The sequence below is a fragment of the Schistocerca nitens genome, chromosome 7 (assembly GCF_023898315.1).
Source record: "Schistocerca nitens isolate TAMUIC-IGC-003100 chromosome 7, iqSchNite1.1, whole genome shotgun sequence".
Classification (NCBI taxonomy): Eukaryota; Metazoa; Arthropoda; class Insecta; order Orthoptera; family Acrididae; genus Schistocerca; species Schistocerca nitens.
Window position 1 is genome coordinate 521,871,600 of NC_064620.1, and position 20,549 is coordinate 521,892,148.

A 20,549-nucleotide genomic window follows, 5' to 3' on the forward strand; every position below is an offset into this window, starting at 1 on the left:
CCCCCTGCCCAACTCTTCCACTGGCCTATCCTCATCTTGTAAAATTTAGTGGTCAATTTCGCATTCCATGTGTTTGGACGCTTTTTATCAGACAGTGTAAGTGTATCGGTGGGAGTTGTGGTTTTGCGAGTCTACGTTATTAGTGGGGGCCCTTAACAATGACACTGGTGTGCGCCTGCCTGCACAGTGAACCTGAACACGTTCACGCTGGGCTCGGCTACGGCGTGGCCCGCGATGGCGCTGCCGCAGCTGCTGTCTGCAGAGAGCGGCCTGGCCGACCAGCCGCTGACGGTGGAGCAGGGCTCGTGGCTGGTGGCGCTGATGGCGGTCGCCAGCTGCGCCTTCGTGCCCGTGTTCGCCGGTCTCGGCGGCCACGTCGGCCGCAAAATGCTCGGCTACCTGACTATAACACCTGCACTTGTCTCGTGGACCATCCTGATGTTCTCGACCTCTGTCGTTGCCCTCTACGTCGCCAGGTAAGGACCATTCTCGACTTACAGATGTTCAGTCATACGATGACATTGTAATTCTGTCAGAGACAGCAAAGGACTTGGAAGAGCAGTTGAACGGAATGGACAGTGTCTTGGAAGGAGGATATAAGATGAACATCAACAAAAGAAAAACGAGGATAATGGAATGTAGTCGAATTAAGTCGGGTGATGCTGCGGGAATTAGATTAGTAAATGAGACGCTTAAAGTAGTAAAGGAGTTTTGTTATTTGGGGAGCAAAATAACTGAGAATGGTCGAAGCAGAGAGGATATAAAATGTAGACTGGCAATGGCAAGGAAAGCATTTCTGAAGAAGAGAAATTTGTTAACATCGAGTATAGATTTAAGTGTCAGGAAGTCGTTTCTGAAAGTATTTAATGGAGTGTAGCCGTGTATGGAAGTGAAACATGGACTATAAATAGCTTGGACAAAAAGAGAATAGAAGCTTTCGAAATGTGGTACTACAGAATAATGCTGAATACTAGATGGGTAGATCGCATAACTAATGAGGAGGTATTGAATAGAATTGGGGAGGAGTTTGTGGCACAACTTGATTAGAAGAAGGGATCGGTTGGTAGGACATGTTCTGAGACATCGAAGGATCACCAATTTAGTAATGGAGGCCAGCGTGGAGGGTAAAAATCTTAGAGGGAGACCAAGAGATGAATACGCTAAACAGATTCAGAAGGATGTAGGCTGCAGTACGTACTGGGAGATGAAGCAGCTTCAACAGGATAGAGTACCATGGAGAGCTGCATCAAACCAGTCTCTGGACTGAAGACCACAACAACAATAACAACTACAACAGTGATACTATTTCATTTCCAGATCTAATAACTGATATCTATAATGTATACAACGCTCTATTTATAGGCATCCGTCAACGTAAAATGGGTTTAGGTAAATCTATGGGGGCGAACAAAATGGCAAACGTTGCATCTTCTCGAAGTTCCTGAGAAAAGTAGGGTCATAATCTGAACCGTCAAGATCTTGGGGTAAAATGAATTGTTATGAACTATTTGTTGCGATCATCTGATAATGTTCAGCTACCACAAAATTATTCACAACAGCATTTACGGCAACAAAATAACAAACAGAAGAGTAAAGAAAGAAATGGAAGCTCTAACAATGGATAGTTAAGTTTGGAGTATCAGCAATGTTATGAAAAGAGTAGAGTGGTATTCACTGTAAAAATGACACATTGAGTTGCACGCACATAGAACAAAAAGACTGTCACACATTGAGCTTTCGGCCAAAACTACTTCAGAAGCAAAAAGAAACACACAAATTCACACAAGCAAGCACACATTATGCACACATTACCGTTATCTCCGGCCATCCTGGCTAGAGCAGGGGGAGATAGCGGTCATGTATGCGTGAGGTGTGCTCGCTTGGGTGAATTTGTGTGTGTGTGTGTGTGTGTGTGTGTGTGTGTTTCTCTTCCTTTCTGAAGAAGGCTCTGTCCCAAAGATCAATGTGTACCAGTATTCTCGTTGTGTATGTGTGCAACTCGACGTGTCATTCTTACGGTGAATATCAATCTAACCTTTTTCATTACAAAATGAGGTGGCAAAAGTAATAGGATAGCGATTTGCACTTACACAGATGGCGTACACAAGGTAAAAAAGGATAATGCACTAGCGGAGGTGTTATTTGTAGCCGGCCACGGTGGCCAAGCGGTTCTAGGCGTTTCAGTCCGGAACCGCGCGACCGCTAAAGTCGCAGGTTCGAATCCTGCCTCGGGCATGGATGTGTGTGATGTCCTTAGGTTGGTTAGGTTTAAGTAGTTCTAAGTTCTAGGGGACTGATGACCTCAGATGTTAAGTCCCATCGTTCTGATAGCCATTTGAACCATTTTTGATGTCCTTAGGTTAGTTAGGTTTAAGTAGTTCAAAGTTCTAGCGGACTGATGACCTCAGATGTTAAGTCCCATAGTTCTCATAGCCATTTGAACCATTTTTGATGTCCTTACGTTAGATAGGTTTAAGTAGCTCTAAGTTCTAGGGGACTGATGACCTCAGATGTTAAGTCCCATAGTTCTCATAGCCATTTGAACCAATTGTTACTTGTACTCAAGTATTTATGGCCACACGACGGGAATTAACAGACTTTGAACACGGAATGAAAGTTCGAGCTAGAGCCATTGTACACTCCATTTCGGAAAATTTATGGAATTCAATATTTAGAGGTCCAAAGTGTCAGGAGTGTGCCTACAATATAACATTTAAGGCATTACCTCCTACTAGGCACAACGCAGTGGTTGACAGTTTTCCATTACCGAACGAGACCAGTGACGTTTCCATAGAGTTGTCAGTGCTAACCGACAAGCAACACTACCTGAAGTGCCGGCCGAAGTGGCCGTGCGGTTAAAGGCGCTGCAGTCTGGAACCGCAAGACCGCTACGGTCGCAGGTTCGAATCCTGCCTCGGGCATGGATGTTTGTGATGTCCGTAGGTTAGTTAGGTTTAACTAGTTCTAAGTTCTAGGGGACTAATGACCTCAGAAGTTGAATCCCATAGTGCTCAGAGCCACTACCTGAAGTAACCACAGGAACTAATGTGGGACGTACGATGAACCTACCCGTTAGGACAGTGGGACGAAATTTGGCGTTAATGGGATATGCAGCAGACGATTGACGCAGGTCCCTTTGCTAACAGCACGACATCGCCCCCTGCAGCGCCTTTCCTGGCCTCGTGACCATATCGGTCGACTGGAAAACTGTGCTCTAGTCAGATGAATCTCATTTCAGTAGGTAAGAGCTGAGGGTAGGATTCAAGTGTGGCGCAGATCCTACGAAGCCGTGGACGCAAGTTGTCAACAAGGCACTGTGCAAGCTCGTGATGGCACAATAATGGTGTGAGCAGTGTTTACATTCAATGGACTGGGTCCTCTGGTCCTACTTAATCGATCGTTTATTGGAAATCGTTATCTTCGGATACTTCCCAAAGAAGGATGTCGTGTCACGAGGCGACTGGTTTGAGGAACATTCTGGATTGTTCAAGTGAATGATTCGGTCATCCAGATCGTCCGACATGAAGCCCATCGAACATCAATCAAGATGTCAGTTCATGCACAATATCATGCACCGACAGCACTTTCGCAATTCTGGACGTCTATAGAGGCAGTATGGTTCATTGTTCCTGCAGGGGACTTCCAACGACTTGTTGATTCCACGCCACTTCGAACTGTTGCACCATGCTGGACAAATGGAGATCCGACACCATATTAGTAGGTATTTCACCATTTTTGTCACATCAGTGTATTGTTGAAATTGAGGAAAGCAGTATAGCTTCAAGAAAGGTAAAGGCTCTACTCGGGCAGTTCTGACGTTGCGTTCAGTCATGGAATATTTACGAAAGATCTGGACATGGTTGTATGTTTATTGACCTAGAAAAAGCAATCAACAATATAAAACGGTGCAAAATGTTCAGAATTCTAAAAAAAGGGAGTAAGGTATAGGGAAAGATGGATAATATACAATATGTACAAGAACCAAAAAGGAACAAGACTGAAGGATGAACTAAGGTCTCACACTGAAAAGAGCACGAATCATGGACGCAATATTTCCCCCCTACTGTTCAATCTACACATTGAAAAAACAATTATGGAAATCAAATAAATGTTCAACGGTGGGATTAAAGTCGAATGTGAAAGGATGTCAACAATAACATTCGTTGATGACATTGATACCATGAGCGAAAACGAAGAATAATTAAAGGATCTGTTGAATGGAATGAACTGTCTAGTGAGTACAGAATATGGATTGAGAGTAAACTGAAATAATACAAAAGTAATGAGCAGTAGCACGATGATACTACCAAGAAACTTAACATCAAAATTGGCAGTCACGAAGTAGACTTCGTTATGGAGTTCTCCTATCTTGGAAGTAAAATAACCGATGATTGACGGAACAAGGACATAAAAAGCCGGCTAGCACAGGCATTCCTGGTCATGAGAAGCCTAGTGTGTGGATTGATAACAAATGAGAGGGTCCCCTGCAAATTCGGCGAGGAGAGAAACATTTGGAAAAACATTGACACGACTATGGACAAATGCTAAGGCGTCATGATTTACATGGTGCTCGAGGACACTGAAGAGGCTAAAACCTGTAGGTGTAGACTAAGATTGGAGTACACCCAACAAATAACTGAAGTGCTACTCGGAGATGAAGAGGTTGTTGCAAGACAGGAATACATGCAACTGCATGAAATGTATCCATTAACAGCCCCACTGTTTGGTCGCCCTACAGCATCTAATCAACAATGGGTGTCTTCAGAAGGGTATGGCATAACTATATAAACTTGTGGCTCTTCGCCAAATGGGGGGGGGGGGGGGGGGCATTATCGACAATAGGGGCGACGATGTCTCTTGGATGTAATTAATATCTCCCACGTTTTTATTTGATCGCTTTCTTGTCTGCCTGTCAGTTTGTCCAGTACAAATTTTGCAATTGATTTTCAAATAACTTTGCAATAAGCTAGCGACTTGAAATTTTAGATATAATTCACAGCTGGAGGACTATGCAGTATTAACTCACTTTCTTGCATGTCTGTTCAGAAAGGAAAGGGGTGGGGTGAAAGAGTTTGGCAACAGTTGGCATCTAGGCTGCTATGCACAACTGGTGTCTTGTGCAGTTAGTATCAGAATGCATTCCATGGGGTATATGTGCGGATGGGCACAGCTGAGCAGAGAGGGGGGCACGAGATGGGAGAAGGATAGGTATAGAGAGAGAGAGAGAGTGGAAGGAGATGGACAGGGGAGGAGGAAGTAGATAGGGGAAGGAGAAGATGGACAGAGAGAGTGGGAGAGGATATGGACTGAGAGAGTGGGTAGGAAGAGGTGGATAGAGAGTCAAGGGGAAAGCAATTAGCCAGAGAGAGAGAGAAAGGGGAGAAGGATATAATGGAAAGGGTGTTATGGTCAGAGAGAGGAGGCAGGTGGGAGAGGAGAAGATGATAGTAAAGACGTGAAATATACATGCATCAGTTAGAAAGTAATGTAATAGCAAGGAAGGAAACTATTCATTCATGAGTAATGAATTATGCATTGCATGTGTACCACGTTTATCATTCTAAATCTTACAAGTGTTTTCATACCTATTAAAAATTCACAATGACGAAGGACTATCTGTATCGGGATAGGTAAGGACTTATAGGGATAGGAATCAGTATGATGTTAGAAGAAATTATTGTATACCATTTGGTCCAATTTACAAACATATTAAGAATTTATTTTTATTTAAATAAAAAAAATTAGTACGTGTAAATGCTACCTAGCTGTTGCTCCTCAATCTGACGCTCAAGGGAATGTCGCCACTCTACTTGGCTTTGCAGAGTGCTTGTCGGCGTGCAGTCGGCTGGCACCATGGTGATGGCGACGCTCTACGTCAGCGAGACGACGACGGACAAGGTACGCGGAGCCCTCGGCTCCCTGCTGCCGCTGTTCTGCAACTGTGGCTCGCTGTGCGCCTTCGTTGTGGGCGCCTACCTGCCTTACGACGTCGTCCTCTACCTGAACCTCGCTCCGGTCCTCACTTTCGTCTTCTGTTTCGCGTTCATGCCAGAGACACCGCACAGACTGATGCACGTTCGCCGACATCACCACGCCAGAAAGGTAACAGCTGTAAGGACTGTGGCGCGAGGATTTGAGGGCGCGCTTGGACTGCAGGCGTATACCAGCAATGAGATACAAAAGACTTTATATTTACGAGGTGCTAATTACAATTTTATGGCAGTATTTGTAGATTCAGGAACAGATTTTGACAACTTTGACTGGAATACTCTCTTTGAAATTTTGAAGGTAGCAAGGGTAAAATACAGGAAGTCTAAGTTATGGCCGGACACTGGTGGCCGAGCGGTTCTAGGCGCTTCAGTCTGGAACCGCGCGACCGATACGGTCCCAGGTTCGAATCCTGCCTCGGGCATGGATGTGTGTGATGTCCATAGGTTAGTTAGGTTTTAAGTAGTTCTAAGTTCTAGGGGACTGGTTACCTCAGAAGTTAAGTCCCACAGTGCTCAGAGCCATTTGAACCATTTTTTCTAAGTTATGCACAAGTTGTACATAAACCTGTCAGGAGTTATAAGAGACGTAGGGCACGAAAGGGAAGCAGTGCTTGAAAACGGAGTGCGACACGGCTGTACCTCTCCCTGATATTATTCAATGTGTACATTTAGCAATTAGTAGAGGAAACAAGGGAAACCGTACGTGGCAACTAAAAAAGAAATAGAAACGCAACTGGTGCGTTTATTTGATTGCTAACCAATACTTCACTTTGGGAACCTGTCTCAGACTGCTCCATATGCTGGACAAGTAATTTATAAATTTAAGTGTTAAGAAGTATTTTCTGAAGGTGTTTGTATGGAGAATATCGTTGTGCAAAAGCGAAACGTGGACGAAAAGCAGTTCACACAGTAAGAGAACAGAAGCTTTTCGAATGTGGTGCTACAGAACATCGTGGAAAATTAGATAGGTAGCGAGCTGATGGGTGGCGAAGAACTAATGATCAGATACTGAATGAACTGCGGGAAAAAGAAATTTGTGGCACAACTTGGTTAAAAGGCGTGAGGAAGCAAAATTAGGGTTTAACGTCCCGTCGACATCGAGTTCATCAAAGACGGAAAGGGTGGCAAAGGAAATCAGCGGTACCCTTTCAAGGGAACCGTCCCGTCATTTGCCTGGAGCGATTTAGGGAAATCGCAGAAACCTAACTCTGGATGACCGGACATGGAAATAAACTGTCATCCTTACGAATGCAGGTCGAGTGTGCTAACTTGTGCGCCACCTCGCTCACTGGCTAAAAGAGGAGATTGGTTGATAGGTCACATTCTGAGGCACTAAGGAATGGTCAGTTTGGCAAAGGCAGGAGGCGTGTGTGTGGCTGGGGGAGGGGGCAGGGAGAGGGGATAAAACTGTAGAGAGAGTCTCATGCTTGAATACAATAAATGGATGTAGGTTGCAGTAGTTACGCAGAGATGAAAAGCCTTGCAAAGGATAGACTGTCTCCGAGAGCTGCACCAGTCAGTCTTCGGAATGAAGACTACAACAACGACTACCGCTCGCACCTTATTGTTTTACAAAGGCGTTTGTCACACATACATTAATCTGAAAATCTTAAGGAAGTGTTGTTCACCCAAGACACGGGTTCCTATCCTCGATCTAAAGGAAGTGTAGTTCACCCAAGAAGAAAGTTGCTTAGAAAACCACGCTCGCCCACGATTGGACTACGACACACACAGAATATGCTCCAAATAAGTATACATCTCATACATAAGCGGAAGAACGATGCGTTAATATGTACGCCCCATATAGCAGGCATTACAGGAAAGTTAAATAAATTAGGGCCTTTTTTCTTCGCCTCACCCGCAGTCGCATAAAGAAACTGGATAGAAGGGGGCGGGAGAAGAGAATTGTTCTGACATACTATGCAGGTTTATTATGTTTAGTAACGCTAACTGACACGAGTCAAAATAATAACAGAAGCGCGAATGTTCCAGTAAATACGGGTCGGCAGACGAAACATTTTTATGTGAATGTGTCTTAGCGACCCGACACTGACTTCACTACGAAATATTTTCTTAGTACAAATGTATTTAAATCGTACACTTGTCAGTTAATTACCTTTCTTATCCATCATCTATCAGATATCATTAGAACAGCGGAAAGTTCCACTGGACTGGAAGAAGGCCCAGGCCATAGCAATCTATAAAAATGGTAGAAAATCGGATGCACATAGTTATCGGCCAATTTCACTGACATCGATTTGTTGTAGAATCACGGAACATATTTTGTGTTCAGACATAATGACCTTTCTAGATCCTGAGAAGCTCATCTGCAGAAACCAGCACGGTTTTAGGAAACAGCGGTCATGCGAGACACAGCTGGCCCTCTTGGTGCATGATATACAACAGGCTGTAGATACCGGCTCCCAGGTTGATGTCATATTTCTCGACTTGCGAAAGGCGTTCGACTCGGTTCCGCACTGTCGCTTGCTCCAAAAAGGACGCACTTACGACCTATCTTATGACATATGCGGTTGGATAGATAGTTTTCTAACAGACAGGAAGCAGTATGTCGTCCTGAACGGGATGACTTCAACAGAAACAAGCGCAACTTTAGGTGTGCCCCAGGGCAGTGTAATACGTCCGCAGGTTTTTACGATTCACACAAACGATCTGGTTGATGGTATTGACAGTGGCATTAGACTGTTTGCCGACGATGCTGTAGTCTACAGGAAAGCAGTATCACATCAAAATTGTGAACAAATCAATGAGGATTTGCAGAAAATAAATGCGTGGTGCAGTGACTGGCAGTTATCTCTCAATATTAGTAAGTGTAACCTACTGCGTATAACAAGGCGAAAATCCCCATTAATGTACGAGTACAAAATAAATGCCCAGCCTTTGGAAGCGGTAACATACGTCAAATATCTGGATGTGACTATTCGATATGATCTCAGATGGAATGATAAGATTTCACAAGTAACGAGCAAGGCGAACTCTAGATTGCGGTGTATTGGTAGAATACTGAAGCGATGCAGACCTTCAACAAAGGAAATAGCTTACAATACGTTAGTTCGTCCAATCTTATTGTTCGTCTGCATGGGTCCCTTACCAGTTGGGTCTAATTCAAGATATTGAGAAGGTCCAAAGAAGAGCGGCAAGATTCGTAACTGGTACATTCAGCCAACGCGAGAGCGTTACAAATCTCATAGAAAGTTTGAAGTAAGAGACACTTGCAGATAGACGGCGCGCTAAGCGGAAGGGGCTGCTCACTAAATTCTGAAATCCGATCTTCGCCGAGGATGTAGAGCATATATTATTACCACCAACTTTCAATGGTCACCATTCGAAGAAAAGGGAAATTAGAGCTCTTACTTAGGCGCTCAGACAGTCGTTTTTCCCTCGCGCGATCCGCGAGTGGAACAGACGGGGGAATTACGAGTTTGGCGCGAATTGTGCCCTCCGCCACACACCGCTTGGTGGCTAGCGGAGTATATATGTAGATGTGGATGTCGATGTAGATGTAATTAAATGTAACAGTGTAGACGTAGATGTGAACAAGTGAATCACAAGTCTGACAGTAAAGCAAACATACAGGGTGTTACAAAATGATCTTTAGAGTTCTGATCACGTATGTTTCAGATGTGGAGATAGGTTGTAAGGTGTGATATGGGCACAACGTTCATACACGCCTTAAGTTTTTACAGGATTCAGTGTACGCACCATCTATAGCACGCAGGATATCTAAGTGATAGTTCCTCCCATGTCTGGCCTAGCATGTCCTCATTAACGTTTTCGATTGCTGCGCTAAAGCGAGCTCGCAGTTTCTGCAGATACTGCACCGTCGTCTCGTAGACGATCTTTCACAAAGCCCCAAAGAAAAAAATCTAATTGGCTTTTGTCCGGAAGTCTTCGAGGCCAGAAAATGGGCCTTCCTTCACCAGTCCAGCGACTTGGAAATGTGTCGCCCACTGCCTTCGTAACGACTGAGGCCCAGTGAGGAGGAGCACAATCCAATTGCAGCATGACGTCAGGATGCATTTCTTCGAACTGTCGAAATGCAGTCTGTTCCAACATGTTCTGGAAAGGAGTCGAGGCTGTGCCGCCTCAGCCTAGCAAACGGTTATGAATCAGACCACACCGCATGTTAACCTCCGGAGTGTCGAGCATAGTTACGGAACTAAAGTGGATGTTCTCAGAGCCCCAGATCTTCACACTCTATCTTCGCGGACACATGAAAGCAAGCTTCATCCTTGTACGTTTCCTTTTTCATACAGTCTCGGCCATCCTCGGTGCCACAAAGAATCTCAGCTGCAAATGCTTTGAGCTTTGGTCAGGCTGAAGCGCATGCAGCAACTGCTCCTTGTAGGCATAAGGTTCTGAGTAGCATCCTGTGCACAGGGTGGTAGTTGTAACAGTCTAGACGCTTGACAAATTGATATGACACCTCTGGATTCTTTGTCTGTCCGATGGTCGGGCGTGACAGTGGAGTGCTTCAGCAAAGTGTGCCTTTTGCTAGTGGGTGGCCATTTTCGTGAATAATTAACCTGGAAATCCGAAAAACAAAATAAAAACTTTAGGTTTGTATGTGAAAACTATGCCGAAAGCCGTACCTTTCTACCTGCATGAATTTCTGAAATACATGTAGCTAATATTGCAAAGATCGTCATTGGAAAGTATGCAACATACGCTACCTGAATTTCACTCTATGTTGATCTACACAATAAAAGGACTGATGAAAGCACGATTTCAGGTTATACGCACGAGTTGTGACCAAAAGGTAACAGGAATTTTTGTGTTTCTTAAAGAATATTTATTTATTCATCATCTTTGTCGTCTTCAAAGTAATCCCTCTCAGATATAATACACCTGAGGAAGCACTTTTTCCAATATTCGAAGAAATTCTGAAACTCACTTTTTTATGGTGTGCAGTTCCTTCAGCGATCCTGTTTTTATCTCATCAATTGTGGAAAAACGATGTCCTTTCATGGTTCTCTTCAGCCTCTGGATAGAAAGAAGTCGCAAGAGGTCATGTCCAGCGAGTAAGGTGGGTGAGGCAACATAACGGTTTCGTATTTTGCCAAAAAATAGGCGAACAATCATTGAGGTGTGAGCGAAAGCATTACGGTGATGCAATTTCCACAAGTGTTTTTCTGCAGTTGTGGTCGCTTTGTTCGGATTTCTTCAGCAAACGGTGCATAACGTCCAGATAGTGTTCCTTATTGACCATAAGACCATAAGGCAAGAACTCATGACGAGCTATCCCTTGTAAACGAAGAAAACAGTAAGACGAACCTTCATATGTGATCGATATTAACCAAGTTTTTTCGGCCTTGGGTCTTTAGGCAGTTCCCGTTGGAACCATTGGGCATTGGTTTCTGCGTCATAGCCCTACACCTATGTTTCGTCACCTGTTATAACCTTCTTTAGAGGTTCTGGATTGTTGTCGACTTCATTCAGCAATCCCTAATCGATGTCTATGTGACGCCGTTCTTGGTCGAAACTCAACAATTTCAGAGCTGCTACACGATTCATGCCCCAACCATCCGAAAAAAAATCCTTGACATGAGCCAAAGAGTATGTCTACATTATCAGCAACCCCTCTGATGGTGATTCGGCGATTTTCCGGAGACACTTTCTTTACTTCCTCCATACTGCCATCAGCAGCTGATGTGCTAGGCCGCCCAGGCAGATTGTCGTTTCCAGCGTCTTCTCGAGCCTCTCTGAAACCGTAAACTCTTGTCTTAGTCATAGTAGATGTTGTGGATTGGCAAGAGAGCCAACCCACTATGAGATGAAGCCGAAAGGCACGCGTTTTAGCTCACGCAGGCTGGCGTGAGGTCTGAAACAGGTCAAGGAAATGAGACTAACAAAAAACGTACGTAGCTGCTGGAATACTTAACTTTAATCCATAATTGGTGAACATCGCTCTTGACGGTACATGTTTTACAGCATCAATAGTAACTGGTAATGGCGCTTTGCTAGGTCGTAGCAAATGACGTAGCTGAAGGCTATGCTAACTATCGTCTCGGCAAATGAGAGCGTAATTTGTCAGTGAACCATCGCTAGCAAAGTCGGCTGTACAACTGGGCGAGTGCTAGGAAGTCTCTCTAGACCTGCCGTGTGGCGGCGCTCGGTCTGCAATCACTGATAGTGGCGACACGCGGGTCCGACGTATACTAACGGACCGCGGCCGATTTAAAGGCTACCACCTAGCAAGTGTGGTGTCTGGCGGTGACACCACAGTAGATTCGCCAAAGCCACAGTCAACATTTCGAATGCTGTGCTGCACTTTACCAAGTAAGATTTAATGCAAATTCTTTGATCAATTTTTTTCGTAAGTAAAAATTCGCCGAATACTTGAAAACAAGTATAACCTATTGTTGACTGTCAACAATAAACTAAATATAGAAAAATCTACAAATGAAAAAATACATCAGGTGCTGAGCCGTGGTCCGGCTCGCGTTTGTGCCGTTCACACTAAGACTGTTCACTGGCGCCACTACTTTCGCTCGCTTTGTCTGCCTGACAGTGGCAGCTGCAGCGCTTATTGATAGCAATTACTGTGGTACTATCTTTGGATCGACCTCTGGTGTGCCCGGGCCGTCGTGTGTCAAGGAGCAGTGACATCCGCACAGCGCCAGCGCTCGCCGGGGCAGCTGGCATTACATGCGCTGCCCGATGGAAGGATGTGGTCGCGAGAGTTCACGACCACGCCGAGGTCCGGATTCAGCGAGTTTCAGTTGAATGGGTCGTTATATTCGAGTAGTGCAGCCTTCATTTGTGTGTGTGTGTGCGTGTGTGTGTGTGTGTGTGTGTGTGTGTGAGACATGGCAATAAGCTGTCAGTCGACGATTCATTTCCCTTGCCTGACTTGAGCGGGGACGACCGTTGGTTGGTCGTTCGGTCGGTCGGTCGGTCGTCTCATCGGACGACGTGTATCGGACGACCGCTTCTGGGCCCCTCTGTGTTTGTGTCAACTTGTGGTTCACGCTTGTTGTTCCACAGTGACTTGTGTTAGCACTGTTTGAGTTGTTGGTAGAATTGTTTTCGCGGGTCCGTGTGTATCTAGTGTGTTTGAATGAGCAGTTACTTTAACGCTGTCTGCGTACTGCGTTTGTGGAGTGGTACCTTCTGCCTTTCGGTGTTTTAAAAGCCGGATTCTGCAAACGCAGTTCTGTCTGTCACTTCGCCCTCGCCTGAATTATTCCATCGTTATACTGGTTATCACACGTTAGGTGGATTTGGTAAGAGGACTGATCGGCGATTAAACTATCCCTAGTTTGAGTTGCCATTCTGTGAGGTGAGCGTAACTCGTGGCTGGCTGACTCGCCGCTTACGCAGATGTAGGGACTCTTCTCAGCTCGATCCTTGCAGCGCTGTCTGTGGATCACTACCTTTTTTTAATTGGTCTGATTGTGTCAATTGTTTCAAAATAATATTTTATTAAAATTACTCCTATTGCTTATGGCCTTCAGCCGACAAATAATTTGAATTCTTCTAAAGGCCTTCATCCATCAGTGTAGCTTGTGTTGTAATCAATTTTTTTTTTGCCGGCCGCGGTGGCCGAGCGGTACTAGTCCGGAACCGCGCGAATGCTACGGTCGCAAGTTCGAATCCTGCCTCGGCATGGATGTGTGTGATGTCCTTAGGTTAGATAGGTTTAAGTAGTCCTAAGTTCTAGGGGGACTGATGGCCTCAGATGTTAAGTCCCATAGTGCTTAGAGCCATTTGAACCATTTGAAAACAGTTAGTTGTGAGCGGTAGTCGTCGTTGTAATGTTCATTCCGAAGACTGACTGGAGCAGCTCTCGGAGACAGTCTATCCTATGCGAGGCTTTTCATCTCTGCGTAACTACTGCAACCTACATCCATTTACTGCATTAAAGCATTGGACTCTCTCTACACTTGTATTCCCTCTCCCCCCCACCCCACCCCCCCCACACACCCCCACCCCACACACACACCTCCTGCCTTTGCCAAACTGACCATTCCTTGGTGCCTCAGAATGTGACCTATCAACCAATCTCATCTTTTAGCCAGTGGGCTAGGGGGCGCAGAAGGTCGCACACTAGACTCGCATTCGGAAGGATGACTTTTATATCCAAGTCCGGTCGTCCAGATTTAGGTTTCTGTGATTTCCCTAAATCGCTCCAGGCAAATAATGGGACAGTTCCCTTGAAAGGGTACAGCTGATTTCCTTACCCACCCTTGAAACATTCTGCGTGTGTGCTCCGTCTCTAATAACCTCGATGTCGACGGGACGTTAAACCCCAATTTTTTTTCCTTATTTGTGATTCACGCCTTCAGCCGTTAATTTTTCTGAAGTACTGCTTGTGGCCTTCAGCCGACAAATAATTTTGAATTCTCTCTTAATAGGGCCTTCAGCCGTAAGTGTAGCTTGTATTGCCGTCAATTCAAAAAAAAAAAAAATTAAAAAATATTTTTTAAAAAATTTTTTAAAAAAATTATTTCCTTAAATAAACTGTATGTGTTCACTGCGCAACTAACAGTAACTGATTAAGCCCTGTCCACACCTTTTCCTGCTTTCCCTAAGTCCCACGTCTCAGGTACATGTGTAGCAAACATTGAAAATCGGGTTTACAATACCGGCGAAATAAAAAAGTTCCCGTTGTTTTTGATTAGACCTTGTACGTTTACTCTCCTATATGTCGTAGAGATACAGTGTGTAGTCATACGGGTATCAGAGGCACGATTGCTTTTACGTGCCACGGGTGTGCGCAGGCGCTGAGGTGGCTGCGCCGTGGGATCTCCGAGCGGCAGGTGGATCGCGAGGTGGAGCGCATACAGGCGTCTCTGGGCAGAGACACGGCCGAGGCGGGCTACGGCGGCGGCGTCGGCAGAGCTGCCTCGCTTGCTGAGCTGCTGCGCTGCCGGGCCAGCCTGCTGGGCTTCGCCATCGTCCTGGTGGCCGGCGCCAACGCCCAGCTGTGCGGCTCCTTCGCTGTCCTCAACTACGCGGTCCTCATCTTCGACGAGGCTGGAGGGTCCGTATCTCCAGAGGTGGCCACCATCGTCCTGGGTGCGCTGCAGGTACGATCACAGACCCTCGTTAGCGTCGTACCTGTGCGGAGTAGTGTGTCTCTGTCTTTCATTACAAGAATGAGGATACCATCGGAAACAGTGTCCCAACTGTCGTTTCTCTACATTACTGGCCATTAAAATTGCTACACCAAGAAGAAATGCGGATGATAAACGGGTATTCATTGGACAAATATTATACTAGAACTGACATGTGATTACATTTTCACGCAATTTGGGTGCATAGTGTGGTGTCACCGCCAGACACCACACTTGCTAAGTGGTAGCTTTAAATCGGCCGCGGTCCATTAGTACATGTCGGACCCGCGTGTCGCCACTGTCAGTGATCGCAGACCGAGCGCCACCACACGGCAGGTCTCGAGAGACTTACTAGCACCCGCCCCAGTTGTACGGACGACTTAGCTAGCGATGCACACTGACGAAGCCTCGCACATTTGCAGAGCAGATAGTTAGAATAGCCTGCAGCTAAGTCAATGGCTACGACCTAGCAAGGCGCCATTAGCATTACATAGCTTGTATCTAAAGAGTCTCACTTGTATCGTCAAGAGCGATGTACCACAAGGATGGATTAAAGTTAAGTATTCCAGGAGCTACGTACTTTTCTTTATAGCATTCATTACGTATCCTGTTTCAGACCTATCTACTAGCCTGCGTGAGTTAACGCGTGCCTTTCGGCTACTTCCGAGTGGCGTGGCTGTCTTGTTACGCCACAACACATAGATCCTGAGAAATCAGTACCCAGAACAACCACCTCTGGCCTTAATAACGGCCTTCATACGCCTGGGCATATAGTCAAACGGAGCTTGGATGACGTGTACAGGTACAGCTGCCCATGCAGCTTACACACGATACCACAGTTCATCAGGAGTAGTGACTGGCGTATTGTGACGAGCCAGTTGCTCAGCCACCATTGACCAGACGTTTTTAATTGGTGAGAGATCTGGAGAATGTGCTGGCCAGGGCAGCAGTCGAACATTTTCTGTATCCAGAAAGGCCCGGACAGGACCTGCAACATGCGGTCGTGCATTATTCTGCTGAAATGTAGGGTTTCGCTGGGATCGAATGAAGGGTAAAACCACGGGCCGTAACACGCCTGAAATGTAACGTTCACTGTTCAAAGTGCCGTCAGTGCGAACAAGAGGTGACCGAGACGTGTAACCAATGGCACCCCATACCATCACGCCGTGTGATACGCCAGTATGGCGATGACGAGTCCACGCTTCCAATGTGCGTTCACCGCGATGTCGCCAAACATGGATACGACCATCATGATGCTGTAAACAAAACCTGGATTCATTCGAAAAAATGACGTTTTGCCATTCGTGCACCCAGGTTCGTCGTTGAGTACACCATCGCAGGTGCTCCTGTCTGTGATGCAGCGTCAAGGGTAACCGCAGCCATGGTCTCCAAGCTGATAGTCCATACTGCTGCAAACGTTGTCGAACTGTTCGTGCAGATGGTTGTTGTCTTGCAAACGTCCCCATCTGTTCACTCAGGGATCGAGACGTGGCTGCACGATCCGTTACAGCCATGCGGATAAATGCCTGTCATCTCGACTGCTAGTGATACGAGGTCGTTGGGATCCAGCACGGCGTTCCGTACTACCTTCCTGAACCCACCGATTCCATATTCTGCTAACAGTCACAGGATCTCGACCGTCGCGAGCAGCAATATCGCGATACGATAAACCGCAACCGCGATAGGCTACAATCCGACCTTTATCAAAGTCGGAAACGTGATGGCACGCATTTCTCCTCCTTACACGAGGCATCACAACAACGTTTCACCAGGCAACGCCGGTCAACTGCTGTTTGTGTATGAGAAATCTGTTGGAAACTTTCCTCATGTCAGTAAGTTGTAGGTGACGCCACCGGCGCCAACCTTGCGTGAACGCTCTGAAAAACTAATCATTTGCATATCACAGCATCTTCCTTCTGTCGGTTAAATTTCGCGTCTGTAGCAAGTCATCTTCGTGGTGTAGCAATTTTAATGGCTAGTAGTGTATTTGGTCTTAATCCGACTCCTAGCTGCTACAGTATTCCTATCGACGACTTGCATGTCACCTCTTATTGGATAGAAATCATTGTTTAAAATTCTTCTTCATCATTCCTCTCTTGCATTTTTCCATAATGATGAGTGAAATACATTTTCAGATATTTCAGATCTACAAGATTCCATAACCAACACAAATTTTTTGAATGATGACAGTCGTCTGCACTATCATCGGTTCGATTAAAACATGTCATTGTTTTGTGATTGTCATAATTGCCCTGCTCTTCACGAAATAACTCACAGAGAAAGTACGAAAGCACTGACCATTATTCATTTGAATACCAATCCTCACATATTTTCATTTCAATAACATTATTCTACTGTCACAGTAGGCACTTGTGGGAACAATGCTGCACCCTGGAGTCCAAAAACTTTGGGAAGAGAATCTTAATTTCTAGACACCTGACCTGAGGCTGCCTCCTGGACATTCGACAACTGCAATGTCCTCAACATAAAATACTGGTCCTCGAAAGGTGGATATTCATAGATCGCATCTCGACAACTGAAATTTGGAACTCCAATACAGCAACATCACAGACACTGGGAAGGGCAACCATATGACGAAGTAAAGCATTTACATTAATGCATAATGTTGTTTTCCTTGCCGACTACGCACGTACGTATGATCAACTGGAATCGACACGTCTATTTACCAATTTTCGCTCTGATGACGGAGGAGAGGCGTGGTAGCATGGACTCAGCGAGACCCTGGTCCACGACTACTCAACCACTGCCACCGTTCAAGGATACTGGTCGGAGCTAGGTCCAAGACACACACGTTCGATAGCGTCCCAGTTCGACTCAGTACGTTTGAGGACAGCTGAGCTGTTAGGCCATACACGTACACTAAGGCGTTGCAGTGTACTTCACTATTCTGACAGGGGAAGCGACAGGGTGGTGCATTCTCTTGTTGAAGGCCCATTGGGATTCTATACGCACATAAGTGATGCGTGTTATCGGGGAGTGTGTTCCTCGACCGTTTTACAGAGGGAGATGAGAGCATATGTATCATTATTTACATTTGATCCAATTAGAGCACCACTGAAACGAAAATAACGAAAGTTTTGTATGGCCGGTGTCCTGTTAGCAAAGCTATGTGACATTTTTATATTCTTCAGGTTTGGAATGTGAGCGCTCCTACGATTATGCTAACCTCCGCGCTCTCTGACCTGCGTCTCTTAGAGGTGCAGGTGGTGTGTATATCGCTAGCACAGTGATTACGGATTTTTAGACTCTTCGATGATTACTATTGCCCAGTAATGGTGTGTTATTTAGTACATCGTACTTTTGTCTCCTGTAAAAACATATTTTTGCTCACAGCATTTGACTCGGGCGGCTACGGTTTTCCGGCGAATAATAATACACCAGTCACACGATAAGACATGAAAATCCCAATGTCTGCACGACCTCGGAGAAGCACTGTCCCACATTTAGGTAGCCCACAATATGGTCACAGGCAAATGGGTGTTGCTCACTTTGTATTCTGCTGTTGTGCAGATGCCCAGTATAAGACTTGTCATCTGGGTCATGTGACACGTCGAAGTATCCCATTCACCGTCACACTGCTTCTCCAATATACCTGTCATTTCTAAAACATTTGTTCGTAAGTGTATATTAACATACTAACAGTAAAAAAGGAGGAGTCATACTGGAAAGACCGTTAAAAAGCTACAGAGGTGGCATAAGAAGAAAAACGACAAGGACTCGCAGGATGCTAATATTCCCTAACGTATCCGGCTAGGAAGTCTGTCTGTAACACGGCCAATGCTATATTTCCTATAACAGCTGAAATACCAAGGTAATTCTGGATACTACGTTAGTCACTGTAGTTCTGTTTCCAAAACCCACACGTACAATCGAAACTCGCCACCAAAGTAGTAGAATTCTTTTTTATCATGTCGCTGGACTAGGTATTGTTTTTATTCCTTGGCAACACAACAGAAATAAAAGAGGTACGGTGGTATGTCTGTTCGTCCATCGTTAACAATGTTCGACATATTGGCGATGTCTAGTTTGGAATTACGATCAACATTACGAACAACAAGAAGTTTAAATTTGTATGTACATGTGTATATACTGGAAATCATACAGCGACACATCACAAGTGACAATGGAGTTGTCACTTACTATTCATGGGATACCATAACAAATGAATCTAATTGGTGCAGCCCTCTCTGCTACTTAGTGAAGTACGTGTCGCTCGTAGTAATACAATAAGATGGTGTATCACCAACATAGCCCCTATAGCCAAGATAATGAATGTTTCCTGTTATAACTAGAGGGTACCTCTTACACTCGCACTCAATGTCATGTCCTAATAGAGAGCGTGACAAAACAGACAGATACGTTAGGACTAGCTAATACACAAAAACAGTTTTATCAAGCTGTCTGTCAGGATACTAGTTGATTATAAAATTAGAGCGATTCCTGTGTCTGAAGCTGAGACCATTTGACTCTGCAACCGAATGGATGTAAATCTGACGTAGTAACTATAGATAACTGAAGAAGAAAAATAGAGGAATAGAAATACGGGATGTTCTCTGTGAGAAGGGGATTAGGACCATCCTAACACAGGATGCACTGTTACCAGATTTCTGATGACATCATAAATGATGTACTGTTACCATATTTCTCCCCTGCTCCTCCCCCACACCTCTCATTTCACAGGCTATTTGCCGAATGCATAAATTGGCGGGAGATACAAATTATGGCAGTAAATTAAAAAACTAAAGAAATGCAATTTTGCTAAGCATAATACGACAGGAAATTCAAAAATCCTCAAAGGTAAGAGAAATTAGGGCTTGTACGGAAGCATATAGTAGTTTCCCCCTCACTGAAGTATAGTAACTTTATGTTTAATGCTCCAAAAGTCAGTCTAGAGCACTTGCAGTGATATGATACCTTGTTAATGTATATTACAATAAAATTCTAGGGAAGAAAGACGAGAAAATGACGAATTGTGGTAGCCCCTACAAGGGTTTTACTTCTACTGCCATCTCAATGTAATGTGAAGTACGGCATGTGAGCTAAGTGACTATCTGATAACGGCGCTGAACACAGGCAGCGTAGAAGAAGCATGTATGTTGCTGTAACACTTGATGCAGTATCACCATATGTCTTTAGCTGATTTGTGATGATTTATCTCCTATTTGCCCTAGTTCGGTACCTGTTCGGTCTGGTATTATTGCTTATTAACACAACCATAATGACAACAGATGCACTGACGTCTATGGAACCACATCTGTGTCTAAATGGTAATCAGAACTTACACTCCAGAGAAGAGATTTTCTTCATATCACTTCTTACTTTATCAAACCAATATATTTGCGTAATTTTCAGCTTCCTAGTTGCGATGAGTTTGAGTCTGTGAGTGACGGAAATTGTGAGATTCTGTCAGCACTATGTGCATACTTGTCTAGTCACTTGATTGACAGTTACTGCAAAATAT

At 44.9% G+C, this 20,549-nt stretch overlaps 1 protein-coding gene across 1 annotated transcript in view; it reads left to right on the forward strand.

Annotated features, from left to right (window-relative positions):
* The first annotated feature begins 234 nt into the window (after positions 1–234).
* LOC126195729 (facilitated trehalose transporter Tret1-like) overlaps positions 235–20,549 on the forward strand; it is a 29,825-nt gene continuing 9,510 nt past the window's right edge. Inside the window, exons 1-3 of the mRNA XM_049934358.1 lie at positions 235–476; positions 5,823–6,102; positions 14,732–15,040. Coding sequence (XP_049790315.1) covers positions 235–476; positions 5,823–6,102; positions 14,732–15,040 — 831 coding nt within the window. The remainder of the gene's footprint in view (positions 477–5,822; positions 6,103–14,731; positions 15,041–20,549) is intronic.